At 38.9% G+C, this 21,785-nt stretch overlaps 1 protein-coding gene across 1 annotated transcript; it reads left to right on the top strand.

Annotated features, from left to right (window-relative positions):
- The first annotated feature begins 2,196 nt into the window (after positions 1-2,196).
- LOC143855004 (cation/H(+) antiporter 15-like) lies at positions 2,197-20,529 on the top strand. Its single transcript, XM_077365163.1, has 3 exons — positions 2,197-2,640; positions 17,345-18,346; positions 19,333-20,529. Exons 1-3 carry the CDS (start codon positions 2,440-2,442, stop codon positions 20,461-20,463), a joined length of 2,334 nt encoding a protein of 777 aa, XP_077221278.1. The 5' UTR covers positions 2,197-2,439; the 3' UTR covers positions 20,464-20,529.
- The last annotated feature ends 1,256 nt before the right edge of the window (positions 20,530-21,785 follow it).

Here is a 21,785-nt window from a genome sequence, read left to right as displayed (position 1 = left end):
CTTTGTTGTGTTCATCCAACCTCCGCTGTGACAAGTTTTTTCTAGAATCGCACATACATTTAGAATAAGTAATCCTCAACAAACTGGTTCCTTATTCATCTCCCTCATCACAAATAGATTTATCGATCTATTACGCTTTTGTTTCATTATAAACTTTTGTTTTTTTTTCCTTTTAAAGTGGTGAAGAAATCAGATCTTTATTCATTTGCTTTATTAAACATTAATTTTCTGTCTCATTGTCTTCGTTTGTTGATTTCTTTTTTTTAAGTATATTTATTTTCTTTGTTGCCCGTGCATCGCATGGGGTTGCTTACTAGTAACTACCTATAACCGTCCAGCCCTTCTCTCCGTTCAAATAAAAAAGGATAAAAACAATTTATATTGGACACAATTTTCCTCCAGCATGGTTTTCTCATTTTTGGGATTATGATAATATCTGCCCATATCAATGACTGTAGAGCCAGAAATCTCTGTTTATTAGATACTCTTAAGTAACGATTGTATGCACATTCAGATTTGGATGCACAAGAATAATTGACTACTCTCATATTATCTTTTTTTATTTCAAGGAGATTGGAAATTCATCAAGAAGAATTCCAACTTTCTCTGTTACGGTCCTAAGAATTTAGATGAAAGAAATACCAAAATATATCTATAAAAATAGATGTGTACCTTTCTCTCTTGTTGTAGTTAGAATCGATTATCTTCTTGTTCCAAAGAAGTCAAATCGATCTTCTCAATAGCATACATGATCATGTTTTATGAGCCTCCTTTTGCATTTGACATTCACGATCATATCCACCAAATGGAGAGGGAAATTTGAAGTCTTTAAATTGTTGGGACAAATTGGTACTGTGGATGAACAAAATTGTTTAGAACAAAGAAAGAGAATAAGAGAGGAAGAGAAGTAGGCAAGGCAAGCAAAAGGCTTTCTCTTAAAGACTTTAATTTCCCCACTTATGCAGATGGCTACCATGGAAATAAGTCCTGAGGATAGAATGCCTACACTAAGAACTGCACCCCAAGTTCAAAGCAACCAGTATACTCTTAAATAACAAGAAAATAGAAAGAATTAAGAGGAGAATGACTTTAAAAATGAGATTCCAAGTCTTCTTTTATAGAAGGTAAAAAACACGAAAGCACCCTTTCAAATGAACGCTTTCATTGAAAACAACACCTTTCCATAACATAAGTGTCTTTTGATTAGAAATACCTTTTCACAAAAAAGAAGTGTCCCTTTGTAAAATCTCATTTTTCTATTTTACAAAATAAAATATTTTAAAAATATCCAACAAGGTTTATTTCTGTTATTGCTTTGTAGCTCGGTATGCTTGTGGGATTTATTTTGCTAGTACGCTGCCACGTCCTACGCCCAGGGTGGGGTTTGGGGCGTGACACCCCTAAAAGCGAGCCAATAGAGGGAGGGTCCCCATTCCCTTGCAATTCATCCCCATCTACTTCACTTATCCGATGTGGGACTATTCGCTTTTGCGTGTATCCCAGGCCCTATCAACATTAAAGGAAGTTGCATGTAGCCCCCTTTGAAAGAATACCTACATCTCATGTGAAACTGAAAACAACAACTTTAATCTATAAAACTGGGTACCCCTTTTAAAAGAGAACCTTTTTAATTAAGTTGCATTACAATCACCTAAAATTGGGTGGAATTATTTATCAAAGTGGTATTATTAGGAAGAGATTGGTAGGGACCATTGCAGAAAGACATTTCACGGCCATCTGTTGCATTAGGAAATAGAGAACATCGAATTTAATCTCTTTTAGACTTCCGTAGTTTTCACGGTTTGGCTTGTGATTGGAATCTCGTCCTTCACCGACAGGAGTTTGATCAGTTCAAAAACTCTTCTTTGCCAAAAACCAGCTGCACAATATTAGCCTTTCAGCCAATTTCTCATAGGGAAATAATATCAGCACAACCTATTTTAATAAGTGGACAAACTTAGCTTGTCCTTTCTTTTTTAACTGGCTTGTGAGAGCTTTTTGGGAACTGTAACAACCTTTGACAGCTCTTTAAATAATTAAAGACAAGTAGAGTTAGTGCAAATACGGCTCTTTAAAGAATTAAGGACAAGAAGTGTTAGCGCAACTATCAAAACATGGTTGTGCTTATATCATTTTCCTTTATAAAAACATCTCATCTTCCTTCATCCTTACCATTTCCACAAACAACTTGGCTATTTTCAGTATTTGGATGCCGTTTTTCAAGAAGTTATTTTCTTGAAAGGCTACCTAGCCTTTTGACCAGTCAACGGTCAAATTCACCCCACCCTTTCCTTCGTCTCAGCCCATTGTCTCTCTCTGTCGCTCCCATTTTCTTTTCTTTCCCTCTCTTGAACGAGGGAAAAGGCAATCAAGGTTCTCGCAAAGGAAATAGGCCTGTAGCTCGGTAGTTGAGGCTTTCTATCTTTTCTACAGAACAAAATGAACATATCATCGGCTCCCAACCCGGTTTGTTTTCCGATTGGTCCACCCAATTCAAATGGGCTGTATCTTGGTGATAACCCTTTCAATCACTTCTTCTCTCTCTGTTGTTTTCAAGTCTTCCTCATGACCATCATCATGCGCATCGTTCGAATCCTTCTCATGCCGCTCAAACAACCCGAAATTGTGTCACAGCTTATTGTAAGTTTTTTTTAACCCAAAATTTATCTAGGGAGCCCGGCCGTCACCTAAAATTTTAGGGAAAATTACATTTACAGCCCATCTAGTTTCTAACACATCCACTTCTACCCCTACAGTTTAAAATGTGACAACTACACCCCCTGTAGTTTCAATTTGTATAAGGTAGGCCCCCTCAGTTGACGGTTCATCCACAGATTGAAGGGTTAGATGATCCGATGGAACTGATTTTTTGGGCATACCCCATCTATGTCAGGGCCCATCAAATGAACGCTTTGGATCATCCAAACAATGTGGGCCCACTGTGTTTTTGGTAGTGTTTGGATTCGGGTATGAGCACACATTGTTTGGATGATCCAAAGAGTTCATTTGATGGGCCCTGACATAGATAGGGTGTGCTTAAAAAATCAGCTCCATCAGATCATCCTAACCCTTCAATCTGTGGACAAACTGTCAACTGAGGGGCCTACCTTATACAAATTGAAACTACAGAGGGTGTAGTTGTCACGTTTTAAACTATAGGGGTAGAAGTGGATGTGTCAGAAACTAGAGGGGGGTGTTGTGGGACCCGATCCCGCGAGAGGGGGGTGGTGGCGCGAGAGCCGCCACGCACTATCTCTTGGTCTCTCGTACCCACGCGATTGGCGTGTGCCTTTTATTATTAATTTTAATTCATCTTTTATGTGAACTTGGGATCACTAAGGCAATCCGAATTCCACACAAAAGAGACTGACAGAGTCGCCACCTAGATGTGGGATCTAGGACCCATAATTAACCAGAAATCTAGACTCGCTACCTGGTTACAAGAATGGAAGGTATGGGGATTTATCCACCACATGCACCATTCCTGCCCGATAATCGGTCTTCAATTCCAAAAGTTAACTCTTTTAAATTCATTTTTAATGGCTCATTCAACTCTCTGTTAATGTGCTATCTATGTGACATGCATCCTATGATCTAATTTCAATGTGAATCCTAAATGTGTATCTTGATTTCTTAATTGGTTTGGATTCAATCTAAGTGAAAGTTCTCCTAAAATTCTAATTTCATGGAAAATCCTAAGTGATTTGATTGTTTCAACAGTTTTAAAAGTGATTAGCCCGAGTCCTCAGATGATCTGGTATTCATCCAAAGAAGCCTACGTATCCCCGCCTCCACGAGAATCAAGGCAACGTAGTTCTTCGCGCCTATTCTAAGCTAGGATGCCTAAGACACCTAGACTTCTATCCTAGACTCGATCTAAAAGACCGAACCGGTTATTAAAGTTTCTTGTACGATTATTTAAATTTCAGTGAATTGTGGATTTTATGACACCCTATATGCCCTAACTAAATGCAGATTAGCCCTAAGCTAATGCAGGTGGTTCTTACAACCTATGTGTGACTAGGCTGTATTTCCTAAGGAAAACCAAGGGTGGACTAGCGTATCCTACTCTAGTCATCACTCGGCGATATGGATCGCCGACTGACCGGACGGAGGCGCTCCTATAACTCTAGGACAGACCCCTAACTCTAAAACAAGCACACAGCAAACAATCAATCAAACAACCTATCAAAAGAAAAACCCTAACTCTAAAATTCTCTATCGAGGAGAAACTCCTAACTCTAGATGAAGGTCTTTTGAAAACAATATTTTAAAGGTTTTTGAAGAAGGTTTAAAACGTTTATTTACAAAAAAAGTTTGGCTGGACTTGGGATGTAAATCCCAAGCTGCACTACGTACCTCGGAAGAGGATCAAGCCAACGTAGTTCGAAAATCGAACTCGCCTAATACGCTTCTAAAAGAAACACTCAACACTTTAGATTTTTTTTAAGGTTTTTGATGTTTTCAAATGTTTTTTGAGTTTTAAATTTCTAATGTTTTTGGATTTTAAAGCTTTTCCAATGCTCAGGACCTTAAAATATTTTTAATCTTAAAGGGAACACGCAAGTAATACCACAAACTAGGGCAAAGCCCTAAAGCAAAAAGGGGAAACCCCGAATAAGCAATTAGCGTCTCAAAGAGACAAACCACAACAAGAAAGATAGCGTCCCAAGAAGAGAGAAAACGATCCAAGATCCCAAGCAAGCAAAGCTCTAATAAGACTGAGTTAGCCTCTAATCAAAAGCGAAGTAATCAACAACTCTAAAGGAGAAACTCCGAACTAACAACATTAAAGAGGGGAACAAATGAGTCAGAGACTCTCTAATACTACAACTTAGAGGAGGAATGAGTCAAAGACTCCCAAATAACGCCAACAGAAGAACCAATGAGTCAAAGACTTCCTAGTAATACAACAAAAGAACGAATGAGTCAAAGACTCTCTAAAAGAAATGGAAACATGAGTCAAAGACTCCAATAACACCAACTAAAGGATAGATGAGTCAAAGACTCTCTAAAAGAAAAGGAAACACGAATTTGCACATTTGGCAGAGGTAAAACACCAAGCCGGGCCGGACAGCTACCTAGCCCTAGGGTGCAACAAATGTGCAACCCAATACCCATAAGGGTAGGGGTATGAAGCCAAGCCGAGTAGGGTGTTCTCCCAAAACCAAACGGCGCACAAAGAGGACTAACGAGAGAATGAGACCGGGCGGGTCTCCCAAACACACAAAGATGAAGGTGCTTTAGAGATTTTAAGATGATTTTCACTTAATTTTTATTTTTTTAATGGATTTTACCAATTTTTAACCATATGAGTGATTTTACAAGTGAAGCTGTTGCAAACGAACTCGAAATGAGTTGAAAATTCTCCAGCAACAGGATATGATGAGATGTAATTTACTGGAAGATTTTTACAGATTTTTACATTAAACTCATATTTAATATGGATTTAAAAATTAATTAACCAGATTGCAAAAATAACACATAAACTACTAGAAATAGATATCTAAATTCCATGAAATTTCTACAGTAGTAAGAGATAAGTGAAAATAGCATGCTGTGAGATTTCCATGAATTTAGAAAACTATTTACTATCAGTTTCGGATTTTTCAAATTTCAAACCAGATTATGAATTAACACTACAGCTCATATGAAACAAGATCCAAATCACTTGAAAATTTTACAGAAGCAAGAAGTATAGAATTTAGGACTACTGTAAAAATTTGGAGAATTGTATCTGTGATTTGACATCAGTAACAATTCTCCCAAAATCTGATAATTTTCAAAGAATGCGTAAAATAATATACCAAACAAAATCCAAAAATGCTCACAAATTCATGGTAGAATGTATCATTATCATATTATTTTCCCACGAAATTTCATTATTTTTGGAATCTGTTTAGTATATCTTTTAGTTTTCTTCGTTAAAAATCATACAAAAATCCGAAAATATACCAAATAATTCTAAACAATTCCGAGAACGGTGTACCTACCTGTGATCGAAATCCTCGCCGAATCCGAGAGCCGAAAAACTTAAAAATTCCGCCTCCGTGCGATCGCTTCCGCTTTCTTTCTCTTTTTGCTTCTTTTTTGTTTCTTTTTCTTCTTTTCTTGTTTCTTTTCTTTTTTTTTTCTTTTCAACCCCTCATAGCAACTTTGTTAGAACACATGATAGAAGAGAAATGAGTTCTCCCTCCCTCTTACTCACCCTCATTGAACCATTTATAGCAAAGGAATGGGAGGGTGGTGGCCACCATTGTGGACTTATTCCATGGTAGGTGGCCACCATTGTGGACATATTCCATGGTAGGTGGCCACCATTGTGGACATTGAATTTTGACATGTGTGTGGCCCCATGCATGTTTTTTAAAGTCCTTTTGAGTAGGTAAAAGATAATCCAAATGGGTCCCATATGTGACCAAATTCCCAATTGTGCATAAAATCATATGCCCCACTCCAAAGTATGATCGGAACCGTTCATTTGATGGGCGACAATGTGATTTAATTTGTGCTCCGCTAATCAATCCTATGGGCTGATCCAAGCCATCCAATAGATCAAAATGTGAATATGTTACCCCATTTTTAAATCACTCTCATTTGATGATCCGAACCGTCCATTTGATGGGCGACAATTGATGATCTTGACCGTTCAAATGGTGGGTCGCAATGTAAATTGGTTGTGCCCCCTTAAATCATTCCTCTATGACGATCCAGACCATCCAATTGATGGGTCCCCTACCTAAGTAGGTTGTGTCCTCCTAAATCATTTCAATGGGCTGATCCGAGTAACTCAACCTGATGATCGAAACAAAATTGGTTGTTAAAACGACTTCTCTGAGATCTTGACCGTTCTCTTGATGATCATCTTTAGGTGTTGGATCGAAGTAGGTTCAAAACTCATTTTTCACTAAAACAATGTGCGGGCCACCCTGTTTGATCCAAATCTAAACAAATGCTCAAGACGGGCCCATCAATCGGATCCAAATTCTCTCTTGTTCGGATTCTTGGGAATAATCTCTCTCAACACTTAACGGAAAAGTGCGAAACATGGCGGAAATGATTGAACGGGATTTCGCCCAAGCATAGCGAACTTGGGTCCGGTCAAAATGGGGTGTCTACAGATGCCCCTCTTTGGCAAAGCGTGTGTAACACACGAATGGCAAAGCTGAACAGACGACACATTTTGGCCGGCCCGAAAACAAAGTAAAACAAGTTTTTTTTTTTTTTTTTTTTTTTTTTTTTTTTTTGTTTTTAAAATGATGTTCATCAGGGTAAAACAACAAAATAGCACTACGAGACTGAAAGACTAGAAGCAAAAGGGAGATGACCTCTCACCGACCCTTAACTCGGCAATCACGACATCTCAATGAGATGGCCTCTCTCTAATACTCACAACTCAACTATTTAAATCAATACGCAAAGACTCTATTAAAGCAAACACAAACATACTCTGTTAAAATAAAGCTTTTAAGAAAACGAACCCAATGAAATTACCTCAAAGAAAGCAGACCACTATCGATGCAGACGTAAATCAACCCTTCAAAGAATATCAAATCAAATTACTCAAAGAGTATGTAACACTCATAGAGTCTCAAATCAAACACTCAGAGAGCTTCATAGAAATCTTTATACTCAAAGAGCCTCAACTACCCGAAGAGTCTCTAACACTCAAAGGGTCTCAACTACTCAAAGAGTCTCAAACGCACACAAAAAACCTTTATACTCGAAAGAGTCTCAACTACATAGAGAAACCTTTATACTCAAAGAGCCTCAACTACCCGAAGAGTCTGTAACACTCAAAGGGTCTCAAAAGAGTCTCAAACACATCAAAGAAACTTTTATACTCAAAGAGCCTCAACTACCCGAAGAGTCTGTAACACTCAAAGGGTCTCAACTACTCAAAGAGTCTCAAATACATCAAAAACTATTTATACTCAAAGAGTCTCAACTACCCGAAGAGTCTGTAACACTCAAAGGGTCTCAACTACTCAAAGAGTCTCAAATACATCAAAAACTATTTATACTCAAAGAGTCTTAACTACCCGAAGAGTCTGTAACACTCAAAGGGTCCCAACTACTCAAAGAGTCTCAAATCAACACAAAACACATTTATACTCAAAGAGCCTCAACTACCCGAAGAGTCTGCAACACTCGAAGGGTCTCAACTACTCAAAGAGTCTCAAATCAACACAAAACACATTTATACTCAAAGAGCCTCAACTACCCGAAGAGTCTGCAACACTCGAAGGGTCTCAACTACTCAAAGAGTCTCAAATCAACACAAAACATTTATACTCAAAGAGTCTCAACTACCCGAAGAATCTGTAACACTCGAAGGGTCTCAACTACTCAAAGAGTCTCAAATCAACACCAAACATTTATACTCAAAGAGTCTCAATTACCCGAAGAGTCTGCAACACTCGAAGGGTTTCAACTACTCAAAGAGTCTCAAATCAACACAAAACATTTATACTCAAAGAGTCTCAACTACCCGAAGAATCTGTAACACTCGAAGGGTCTCAACTACTCAAAGAGTCTCAAATCAACACCAAACATTTATACTCAAAGAGTCTCAATTACCCGAAGAGTCTGTAACACTCGAAGGGTCTCAACTACTCAAAGAGTCTCAAATCAACACAAAACATTTAATACTCAAAGAGTCTCAACTACCCGAAGAGTCTGTAACACTCGAAGGGTCTCAACTACTCAAAGAGTCTCAAATCAACACAAAACATTTATACTCAAAGAGTCTCAACTACCCGAAGAGTCTGTAACACTCAAAGGGTCTCAACTACTCAAAGAGTCTCAAATCAACACAAAACATTTATACTTAAAGAGTCTCAACTACCCGAAGAGTCTGTAACACTCAAAGGGTCTCAACTACTCAAAGAGTCTCAAATTAACACAAAAACATTTATACTCAAAGAGTCTCAACTACCCGAAGAGTCTGTAACACTCAAAGGGTCTCAACTACTCAAAGAGTCTCAAATTAACACAAAAACATTTATACTCAAAGAGTCTCAACTACCCGAAGAGTCTGTAACACTCAAAGGGTCTCAACTACTCAAAGAGTCTCAAAACAAATCAAAACATTTATACTCAGAGAGTCTCAATTACCCGAAGAGTCTGTAACACTCAAAGGGCCTTAACTACTCAAAGAGTCTCAAATCAACACAAAATTTTTTATCGATCTTATATCGAGTTCATTGATAGCATAGCTATCTCCTGCCGAGAATAAATGGGAGTGCATGATCATTGCTGAAAACCAAACTCAAATAACTTGAAAGAATTTTTGGGTATTGACTCTTTTAAAGAGAGGAAAAGCATTCTGTTAAGATTTGAAGATTGCAAAAGTAGGTTCTAGATTCCGCTGGGGACTAGATTTTCTAAAACATTGACTCTTTGAAAGAATGAGTTCAATTGAGGAATTTGATTCAAGAGAGTGTTCAAGCTTCTCTTGCCTCTATTTGCTGAAAATATTTATCTCAATTTTCTTGTATTTGATATCTTTTATGACTCAAGTCATAAAAGATGCCCCTAGTATGATTACTTCCATGACAGAATCCATAGGAGAGCAAAATCAGGATAGGTAAGAAAATTCAAGTTTGCATGGGTTCTTTCTCTGGTATATGGGTAAATGGATATCCACAAATGGATGAGTCTGAGAATTTTTTCCTTCCATTGCTCACTACTTGAGGCTTTGATGTCTTTGGCAAGTTTGAACAAAATGTCTCTTGCCCTTTCCTTGATTTCTAAACCAGGATCTACTCTGAATTTTCTTCACATTTAAAAAGGTATACTCTCGCTCTTCCAGTGCCAAACACTTCGGACATTGAGAGAGAAAAAAATGATAAAAATAAGACCAAGACTTCCAATGACTCAATCAAAGAAGACTCAAATTACTCAAGGGACTTGACTCACTTTTGATTCACCCTTAGATAAAATGTGTTATTTTATTATGGTAAGGCTAGGCACTCTTAGAGTACTCTTGAAAACCATGTCAAGAGGCTCTAGTTTCCTCCATCGGGATTTCCGTCATGGTTATTAACCCCTTCGGATTGCTCAGTCTTAATGCCCCTAGTTTAAAAAAAGATATCAAAGCAAGTCTTGTCGACACTACTCGGATTCCAGGATCCTGCCCTGTGTAGAGGTTGCTTCTCTGTCTCCTTGATTTGTCTTTTCGGAAGAAGTCAAAATTAATGTCTTCCAAGTTTTCAGTCTAAAAGACCACTTATCTCAACTTTTGCTTTCCAAGGTTTCAGTCTAAAAGACTACTTATCTCAATTTTTGCTTGTACTCAAACTTGGGAATTCTACGTAACTGAGGACCTCCTTCTGCTTCTATTCAACTCAACTTTTCATGGGAAGTATTTGCCTCTGACTAGATTGTCTCTTCAAGTTTTCAATCCAGCATACCACTACCCTTACCTTCTGATAAGTCAATCATTTTGCTTGTTGACTTAGCAAGAAAAACGACTTTCACCTTTCTCTAGGCCGCCCTTTCGGGTTTTCAACCTAGCGGATCTTCAGACTCTCATTCTTTTCTTTCTGTTTTTCTTTTCATTCGCCTCGAACCTTTACTTGTTTCACCAGAAGGACTTTCTAGGTGGGCTCGGGTTCAAAAGGGTTGAATACCTAAGGTTCTAAGGATTTGGACCGAATCTGGTCTAGCCAGACTACCTACGTACCCCAAAAATGGAGGACCAGGTCCGCGTAGTTCGCTTAAGGATTTTTCAAAGAATGGTTTAGCATTTAGCTTCAAAATTTTGAAAAGGGATTTTATCCCAAGGTTTGACCGAACCTGAATTAATCAAGTTGCCTACGTACCCCTGAAGAAATGGGGATCAGGTCCGACGTAGTTCGGGTGCATAAATGCCCCGGATTTATAATGTGTTTGAAAAGAAACATTGGCTTTAAATTGTTGGCCCAAAGGGTTCTCAAAAGGATTTTAGGATTTTGGCTATTAAGGCTCAAATGTCCAATGATGGCCTCCTGATGTATATGATGTACAAGCTCTTGAATGCTGAGGTTCAAAGACTTAGAATTTTTTTTTTTATCGAGGAGTCTGGCGGTTTTCTGGCAAAACTTCAACCACTGTGCTCCACTCTCATCTCAAAGATCTTGGATTTATGCTCAAGATTCCACAACTCCTTGTCCGAAAATCTTCTCTCAGTATTTCATCAGCTCCACAGGATGTCTGAGACTTATCTCTTTAAAATTGTACTCTTCAACTGGATGCCTAAAGCAGATGAAGTCTTGCTTTGCTCAACGACAGGGCATTCCCCTGGTTTATCCTTATAGGATCAAGCAAGACTACCTCAAACCCCTCTAAACAGGTTTATCAATTCTTTGCGCTCCTTAGGAGATAAAGTTTTTCCAATCCATTTCTCCCGAGTTTCGAATTTCGATACCACTATCAATGGCTTCGATTTCTTCTTCAAGTGGCTATGCTCGACGCTCTTCCTCTCGTTTGACCATCTTTCAAATCTCAAGGGGAATTTCGTCTGCATTCTCATCCGAGAAGGGGGTCTTGTAGTTGTTTTAAACATTTAATCCAAGAGTGAATCATAAAAAATTGAAGATACAGACTCAAATGCTTTATTGAATTGAAATACTTTGAAGTACATAGATGACTTTGAACGCGCTTCAGTAGGCTCTACATTGAATTTAATCAAAAAGCTAAACACCGACTCTGAACGAGAAAGACTGATTGACATGACACATTTTCTTTTCTTTTTTTAACATCAACATAACTGAACTTTTCCAACTTCGAGAGAAGAAAGTTGATGTACACTCAATGAAAGACAAATCTAAAGACACAGGACACTTCTTCAAAGGTAGTGAACCGGCACTGAAAGTTTATAGGTGATACACCTTTCTTCATGATAATGATAATTACAAAGTTCGATCCCGAAGTAGGAATCCCAGAAAAGGCAACTCCACAAGGTCTAGGTTAAATGGGGCAACAAAAGGCTTATGCTGACAATGTGGGTAAAGCAATAGACTGATGTATCGAATGAATTCAGAAATGGTCAGTCTTTTGGAAGAGGGGCTTTTTGTTGAACACAGACTTTTGACTTAGAAGCAATCACACTATCTCAATAGTCATGGGATAAAAATTCTAAACAAATAGAGAAAAGAGTAATCTTGAAATACATCAACGGGTATGTTAATTTGGGAAGAATCCTCAATCTATTCCTTAAGGTGTTCTTTGGATATAACCGTTCTTCTTTTGGGAATGAAAGAGTCAGGAACGATAAACATCCCTAATCAAAATAAGTTTCGATCTCAGCAACGATCATGCACTCAAAGAATACAGGTAAGATCAAACTTCTCCATCAATGATTTCGATATGATCCAAGGGTAAAAGATATATGATAGGTAAACATTGATCAATGAAAAATCAATGGCTCAGATAATAGACCATGGCCATAAGAATGACAAAAGTAGAGTCCAGGGCCAGATCTAAAATCTGAATGATGGATATCAACAACTGTAGACCAATATGATTAGATCAAGATGAGATGAGATAGCATAAGATTGCTTTCAACGGATGGATCATGAATGACTAATCCTATGAGATCTTTGGAAATGAATGGGATTTACATCCTAACCCCAAAGGAAAAGTTTTTTTAATCTTCGCACATTTTATCAGTGTTACCTGAAGGCATCAATCCTAACCCTAATCTAGCGGAGTGGAGAGAGGATCTCGACTCATGACTTTGTTTGTGTACCTAGGACCGATCGTAGCCATTGGAAGATGGACTACGGCTTAATCTAGACACAAATGGGTTGGATATCCTAAACTAGGCTCACACACGTGATGCACATGTGTTCGTATACTACATGCATGTGTGGGTTAATCTAGGGGTAAGGCCAAGAGTTCCCTTAGCGCGAATCCATGTTCGATATACTGTACCAGTGTCCGGCGTATCAGTACGTGAACAAGAGATCCGTTTACGTACCATAAAGGTACTAGGCTAAGGGTGGAATGCTTCTCTAGCACAGAGGCACCAGGTGATGAAATCCCAGTCAACCATGCTAGATAACACTCCGGGTTCCTAAAATGGGACGTGTGTGCATGTGAGATGCAAGGGTTTAGATGCAAGTGATGTAAGTGTGTGCAATAAGTTCGCGCAATCTATGATGCCTTCAGGTTTTGTTAGATTAAGTTTGAGTAAATGTGATGAGAAAATAAAGCATACAAACTAATCTAACAAGCATAAAAGAGATAGAGTTTTCATGAGCCAGTTAAAATAGATTCAAATGAGTTATCCTTTGGAATTGTAATGAAGTTAGGTGGTCCCCAGCAGAGTCGCCAGTCTGTGGGACCCGATCCCGCGAGAGGGGGGTGGTGGCGCGAGAGCCGCCACGCACTATCTCTTGGTCTCTCGTACCCACGCGATTGGCGTGTGCCTTTTATTATTAATTTTAATTCATCTTTTATGTGAACTTGGGATCACTAAGGCAATCCGAATTCCACACAAAAGAGACTGACAGAGTCGCCACCTAGATGTGGGATCTAGGACCCATAATTAACCAGAAATCTAGACTCGCTACCTGGTTACAAGAATGGAAGGTATGGGGATTTATCCACCACATGCACCATTCCTGCCCGATAATCGGTCTTCAATTCCAAAAGTTAACTCTTTTAAATTCATTTTTAATGGCTCATTCAACTCTCTGTTAATGTGCTATCTATGTGACATGCATCCTATGATCTAATTTCAATGTGAATCCTAAATGTGTATCTTGATTTCTTAATTGGTTTGGATTCAATCTAAGTGAAAGTTCTCCTAAAATTCTAATTTCATGGAAAATCCTAAGTGATTTGATTGTTTCAACAGTTTTAAAAGTGATTAGCCCGAGTCCTCAGATGATCTGGTATTCATCCAAAGAAGCCTACGTATCCCCGCCTCCACGAGAATCAAGGCAACGTAGTTCTTCGCGCCTATTCTAAGCTAGGATGCCTAAGACACCTAGACTTCTATCCTAGACTCGATCTAAAAGACCGAACCGGTTATTAAAGTTTCTTGTACGATTATTTAAATTTCAGTGAATTGTGGATTTTATGACACCCTATATGCCCTAACTAAATGCAGATTAGCCCTAAGCTAATGCAGGTGGTTCTTACAACCTATGTGTGACTAGGCTGTATTTCCTAAGGAAAACCAAGGGTGGACTAGCGTATCCTACTCTAGTCATCACTCGGCGATATGGATCGCCGACTGACCGGACGGAGGCGCTCCTATAACTCTAGGACAGACCCCTAACTCTAAAACAAGCACACAGCAAACAATCAATCAAACAACCTATCAAAAGAAAAACCCTAACTCTAAAATTCTCTATCGAGGAGAAACTCCTAACTCTAGATGAAGGTCTTTTGAAAACAATATTTTAAAGGTTTTTGAAGAAGGTTTAAAACGTTTATTTACAAAAAAAGTTTGGCTGGACTTGGGATGTAAATCCCAAGCTGCACTACGTACCTCGGAAGAGGATCAAGCCAACGTAGTTCGAAAATCGAACTCGCCTAATACGCTTCTAAAAGAAACACTCAACACTTTAGATTTTTTTTAAGGTTTTTGATGTTTTCAAATGTTTTTTGAGTTTTAAATTTCTAATGTTTTTGGATTTTAAAGCTTTTCCAATGCTCAGGACCTTAAAATATTTTTAATCTTAAAGGGAACACGCAAGTAATACCACAAACTAGGGCAAAGCCCTAAAGCAAAAAGGGGAAACCCCGAATAAGCAATTAGCGTCTCAAAGAGACAAACCACAACAAGAAAGATAGCGTCCCAAGAAGAGAGAAAACGATCCAAGATCCCAAGCAAGCAAAGCTCTAATAAGACTGAGTTAGCCTCTAATCAAAAGCGAAGTAATCAACAACTCTAAAGGAGAAACTCCGAACTAACAACATTAAAGAGGGGAACAAATGAGTCAGAGACTCTCTAATACTACAACTTAGAGGAGGAATGAGTCAAAGACTCCCAAATAACGCCAACAGAAGAACCAATGAGTCAAAGACTTCCTAGTAATACAACAAAAGAACGAATGAGTCAAAGACTCTCTAAAAGAAATGGAAACATGAGTCAAAGACTCCAATAACACCAACTAAAGGATAGATGAGTCAAAGACTCTCTAAAAGAAAAGGAAACACGAATTTGCACATTTGGCAGAGGTAAAACACCAAGCCGGGCCGGACAGCTACCTAGCCCTAGGGTGCAACAAATGTGCAACCCAATACCCATAAGGGTAGGGGTATGAAGCCAAGCCGAGTAGGGTGTTCTCCCAAAACCAAACGGCGCACAAAGAGGACTAACGAGAGAATGAGACCGGGCGGGTCTCCCAAACACACAAAGATGAAGGTGCTTTAGAGATTTTAAGATGATTTTCACTTAATTTTTATTTTTTTAATGGATTTTACCAATTTTTAACCATATGAGTGATTTTACAAGTGAAGCTGTTGCAAACGAACTCGAAATGAGTTGAAAATTCTCCAGCAACAGGATATGATGAGATGTAATTTACTGGAAGATTTTTACAGATTTTTACATTAAACTCATATTTAATATGGATTTAAAAATTAATTAACCAGATTGCAAAAATAACACATAAACTACTAGAAATAGATATCTAAATTCCATGAAATTTCTACAGTAGTAAGAGATAAGTGAAAATAGCATGCTGTGAGATTTCCATGAATTTAGAAAACTATTTACTATCAGTTTCGGATTTTTCAAATTTCAAACCAGATTATGAATTAACACTACAGCTCATATGAAACAAGATCCAAATCACTTGAAAATTTTACAGAAGCAAGAAGTATAGAATTTAGGACTACTGTAAAAATTTGGAGAATTGTATCTGTGATTTGACATCAGTAACAATTCTCCCAAAATCTGATAATTTTCAAAGAATGCGTAAAATAATATACCAAACAAAATCCAAAAATGCTCACAAATTCATGGTAGAATGTATCATTATCATATTATTTTCCCACGAAATTTCATTATTTTTGGAATCTGTTTAGTATATCTTTTAGTTTTCTTCGTTAAAAATCATACAAAAATCCGAAAATATACCAAATAATTCTAAACAATTCCGAGAACGGTGTACCTACCTGTGATCGAAATCCTCGCCGAATCCGAGAGCCGAAAAACTTAAAAATTCCGCCTCCGTGCGATCGCTTCCGCTTTCTTTCTCTTTTTGCTTCTTTTTTGTTTCTTTTTCTTCTTTTCTTGTTTCTTTTCTTTTTTTTTTCTTTTCAACCCCTCATAGCAACTTTGTTAGAACACATGATAGAAGAGAAATGAGTTCTCCCTCCCTCTTACTCACCCTCATTGAACCATTTATAGCAAAGGAATGGGAGGGTGGTGGCCACCATTGTGGACTTATTCCATGGTAGGTGGCCACCATTGTGGACATATTCCATGGTAGGTGGCCACCATTGTGGACATTGAATTTTGACATGTGTGTGGCCCCATGCATGTTTTTTAAAGTCCTTTTGAGTAGGTAAAAGATAATCCAAATGGGTCCCATATGTGACCAAATTCCCAATTGTGCATAAAATCATATGCCCCACTCCAAAGTATGATCGGAACCGTTCATTTGATGGGCGACAATGTGATTTAATTTGTGCTCCGCTAATCAATCCTATGGGCTGATCCAAGCCATCCAATAGATCAAAATGTGAATATGTTACCCCATTTTTAAATCACTCTCATTTGATGATCCGAACCGTCCATTTGATGGGCGACAATTGATGATCTTGACCGTTCAAATGGTGGGTCGCAATGTAAATTGGTTGTGCCCCCTTAAATCATTCCTCTATGACGATCCAGACCATCCAATTGATGGGTCCCCTACCTAAGTAGGTTGTGTCCTCCTAAATCATTTCAATGGGCTGATCCGAGTAACTCAACCTGATGATCGAAACAAAATTGGTTGTTAAAACGACTTCTCTGAGATCTTGACCGTTCTCTTGATGATCATCTTTAGGTGTTGGATCGAAGTAGGTTCAAAACTCATTTTTCACTAAAACAATGTGCGGGCCACCCTGTTTGATCCAAATCTAAACAAATGCTCAAGACGGGCCCATCAATCGGATCCAAATTCTCTCTTGTTCGGATTCTTGGGAATAATCTCTCTCAACACTTAACGGAAAAGTGCGAAACATGGCGGAAATGATTGAACGGGATTTCGCCCAAGCATAGCGAACTTGGGTCCGGTCAAAATGGGGTGTCTACAGGTGTAAATGTAATTTTCCCAAAATTTTATGGATAAGTTTCATCATAAATATTATCTTCTTCTTCTTCCTTTTATGCATTTGAACATATTTTCCTCAGGGCGGTATCATCATTGGCCCATCATTTCTTGGACGCAACAAAATTTTTGCCAAATGGGTGTTTCCGCTCAATAGTCATTACACGATTAGCACAGTCTCTGAGATTGGAAGCATTATATTCCTTTTCATCGGCGGAGTAAAGCAGGACCCAAGCATGATAAAACGATCGGGAAGAAAGGCAGTGGTTATTGCTATTTCCGGCTGGTTCCTTAGTATAGTATCAGTCTCGTATACAGCTTCATTCCTGGGCAAATATGTAACAGCAGACATAGTCAACAAGAAAGTATTTTACTACATCGCTACAACTATTGCAGCAACAAATTTTCCTGTTGTCCAGCCCATTCTCGTTGAGCTCAACCTCCTCAATTGTGACCTAGGCCGACTTGCCATGGTCGCGTCATTGGTCAACGTTTTGATAGGATGGGGGGTGTTCATCGCCACGAATTCGGTAAGAAATAGTAACGGGAATGTTTTGAGGTTCATGTTCGACATAGGCAGCGAGGCTTTACTAATAATAGTCCTAATCTATGTTGCTCGGCCGATGATGAAATGGATTATCCGAAAAACACCCAAGGGTAAGCCAGTGAGCAAGAAGTACATTCCACCGATCCTCTTATCGGCCTTCGTTGTAGCGTTAGTTAGTCTCAATATGGGGGCAACGATAACCCAGGGGCCTTTGTTTTTGGGGCTAGCGATACCAGACGGGTTGCCTTTGGGAGCGAGGATTGTGGAAAGTTTTGAGACTGTCAATAACATTTTCTTTTTGCCATTTTACTTCAGTAAGGTGGGTATCACGACAAATTTCTTTTCGATCTCTTCATGGAAGAGCTGGTGGGTGATGCAAGTCATCATCTGCAGTGGATACATTGGGAAGACTGTGGGGACTATATTGCCTTGCCTCTTTTACAAGATGCCTTGGAGTGACTCGATATCTCTTGGTCTCATCTTGAACTTCAAAGGAATTATGGAGTTGTTCGCATTTCGTTATTTCTTGGATCTCAAGGCAAAACACCTCTACCCTTTTCTATTTTCTCTTTTTTCTTGTTCGGGGAAGTGCGGTCAGTTTGCATGCTTTGACACCAAAATCAATTAAAACTTGGGAGTCCATATATTCAAATTAAACTTCGGTATGCATCTATTGAGAGAGTGAGAAAGTCTCTTTCTTGTTGTTGATAGAGATGGATGTGTTGGATGTCCATCCAAGCACACCCATTAAGACTTCTATGAGAGAGAGATATTCTCTTACTTCTTGTTGACAAGGACGTATGTGTTTAGATGCCCAAATTGCCAAATTGCAATTTGGGTGCACATCCTAATGCTATAAACTTACATGTGTGTGCGTGTCTGAGAGAGAGAGAGAGAGAGAGAGAGAGAGAGAGAGAGAGAGAGAGAGAGAGAGAGAGAGAGAGAGAGAGAGAGAATCCAACGCATAGAACCATGACATAGACTTATATGAAAGGCTAGAAAATGTGCCCACGGAGGGCAGCATCACCCGGGAGTGCCGCCATCTGCATGCCCTACATGTGGGATAGATAATATTTGCTACTTAACCCACATGTAGGATATGAGGCGAATGAAAGTCCCCCGAATGCCGCCATTATTGCATCCTCCTAGAACTCATTCAAAAAAGAAAAATAAAAAGAAGAAAAGAAGAAAACTATATGCTTAGTTTTCCTAGTCATGGAGAATCTGGATTGTTTTATCAAAAACGTTCAACTTTTTGTAACATATTTTCATTAGTCACTACAACACTTATATTAACATTCGTTACAAGAAATTTTATTCCTGAATAATCATATTTGACTTCAAAACCAAAAGATAATAAGATTATTTGTAGATATTTTTAAATGAATAAAAAAAACCTTAATTTACAAGTAAACAACCAAAGATTGTTGTTGTGGTGATTAACACATTAAACATTTGTATAAGCTTGTTATTATTTGAAATAAATTCCTCTTTTACATAAGGATCTTATGTTTACTCTTTCAGCTTATATATCCAACTGGTTTTTCGGGTCTGGTATTCTCAACGATCATGATGACCGCCGTCTCGACAGTCCTAGTGAGCATGTTAAATGGAAATTCAAGAAGATACTTGGCCTACAATCGGAGAACGCTAGAACACTCAAAGCCTGGCACGAAAATAGATATATTAACATGCATCCATGGCGACGAAAACATACCTTCCATCATCAACCTCCTCGAAGCCTCCAACTCCACTAGAGAAAACCCTATCTGTGTCTACGCCTTCCACCTTGTAGAACTCGTCGGCCGTTTGTTTCCCATTTTTATAGCCCATGATTCCCGAGGAAAATCATCTTCCTCAACTGAAGACGAGCACTTCGTGAAAGCCTTTCAAAATTATGAGCAGCATAAAGGAGGACTAATCTCCATCCAACCCTTCACAGTGGTTTCTCCTTACAAGACCATGCATGAAGATATCTGTAAGTTTGCGTTGGATAAGAAGGTAAAGCTCATAATCATACCTTTCCACAAGCAACGAACGATCGACGGCCGTAGTGATGAGACAAATAATGCCTTGAGGGTTGTAAACCCTAATATCCTAGAAAATGCCCCATGTTCGGTGGGTGTTCTTGTCGACTGTAGGGGCCTCGGTAGTGCAACGTGGACTACCCAAGTCAGCTTCTCATACAACATCGCGGTTATATTCTTAGGCGGGGCCGATGATCTGGAGGTGCTTGCCTATGCATCCAGAATGGCTGAGCACCCGCAAGTGAGCCTCACCGTGATGAGGTTCCTTAAGGCTTACAATGTAGAAGATCCAATGGGGGATGGTCAATTCCACGACAAGGCATTGGAGGAATTCAGATACAGGAATGCGAGGAATCAGCATGTGGTTTATAGAGAGGAGGTGGTGCAAGATGGACCAGAGATGGTTACTGTGATGCGTTCCATGGGGAGTGGCTACGATCTTATGATGACTGGCCGACAACAAAGTTCAGAGTTACAGCTACTCAATGGGTTGTCTGAATTTAGCGAGTCCTCAGGGCTAGGACCTGTCGGCGACATACTCGCCTCGCCGGATTTCTTTGGTGGTATGGTTTCAGTGTTGGTGGTGCAACAACAACGACATATGCAAACTGTTGCATTCAAAGTATAGTTGTATTTTAAGAAAGGAGTGTTGACTTTTTATGTGAAAAATGTCTTTGTAATTCAAACTTACAATGGGGTGTTTTTAGTCATTATATGTTTCTCCTTCTTTGGGACTTGCTTTATGCTTTTGGGCTTCTCATTCAAAGTATTTGGGCTTCCCTTCAAAAGGACTAAAGTCATGAGAAAACTTTAGTCCTAGATGGGAAGTGTGAGAGGAGGAGAGTGGCCATATATATACTTTCACTCTCTTAGCCTTGTGAATGAGCAAGAGGTCGTGGGGATCCTACGTGTACGGATTGCCCACTTGGGTCCGGCGAGCTTTTGGTCTTACCACACACGCGCGCCGCCAGACCCGGCTCGGTTGGCAGCACGTGTGGGCCCAAGGATTTTTCTTTTCGTTTGTTTAATTTTTCTCTCTTTCTTTTAAAGGTTTAAATATTCTTTAATTTTTGTTTAAACTCTATGCTACCGTTTAAGATTTCGTATTGACATGGTTTAGTGGCCGTTTAGGAAATGTCTCTCACGCATTAGATGGTGCGATGTTTCACTAATACGTGCCTCTTGTTTTTCTATAAAATCGGATTTGGAGATAACAGAAAGGTATCCTTAGCGGAAAAACCTTCGTGATTCTCTTTCTTCTCTACGTCTCTTTCTGTTTCTGGAATTTTTGGTTTTCCCCAAAGATTATCTGATCAAGGCTTTCTGACACATATAAGCGAGTTTGATAGGCATCCGGGCTGCGTGAGTGCACACCCCTGGAGCAAGAGTTGTTGTATCCTAGAGACATATGCCGTGAAGTCCATTTTCACCGTTGATTCGTCAAAGTGGGGGCGAGATTTGTCTTAAGGACAACGAAAATCCTTCTTGCCTCAACTCGATAAGTGATCTAACGACTTTGTTTATTTGCTTACATTTCATTCTTGCAGTAAATAGCTACTGTCGATTTTTGATTCCAAAGTTGCGAGATTAAAATGTTACAAGGTAATCTTGAATCCTAAATTACAGATTTGCACATCGATTTTACTAACAATCTTAAGACAAATCTTTTCCATCCGTGATCTGTAATTTTAGGGATTTCAATTACTGGAAATTAATCATCATGGCTTCCCAAACCGAAAGACCGAAAAATTTGACGGATCGGATTTCGGTAGATGGCAAGAAAAAATGCGATTCTTTCTAACCTTTCTAAACCTAGACTATATCTTGAATGATCCTGAACCGTCACTTAATGAGGAAGAACCTGCAAGAACCCATCTCTTTGAAAAAAGGAAAAGAGATAATTATCTCTGTAAATGACATATATTGAGTTGTCTCAGTAATCAATTGTTT

Source organism: Tasmannia lanceolata, unplaced genomic scaffold, assembly GCF_043159265.1.
Source record: "Tasmannia lanceolata isolate RefF3 unplaced genomic scaffold, GAP_Taslan_0.1 ptg000020l, whole genome shotgun sequence".
Lineage (NCBI taxonomy): Eukaryota > Viridiplantae > Streptophyta > Magnoliopsida > Canellales > Winteraceae > Tasmannia > Tasmannia lanceolata.
Note: the sequence above shows the minus strand (reverse complement) of the source record. Positions and strands in the feature narration are given on the sequence as shown.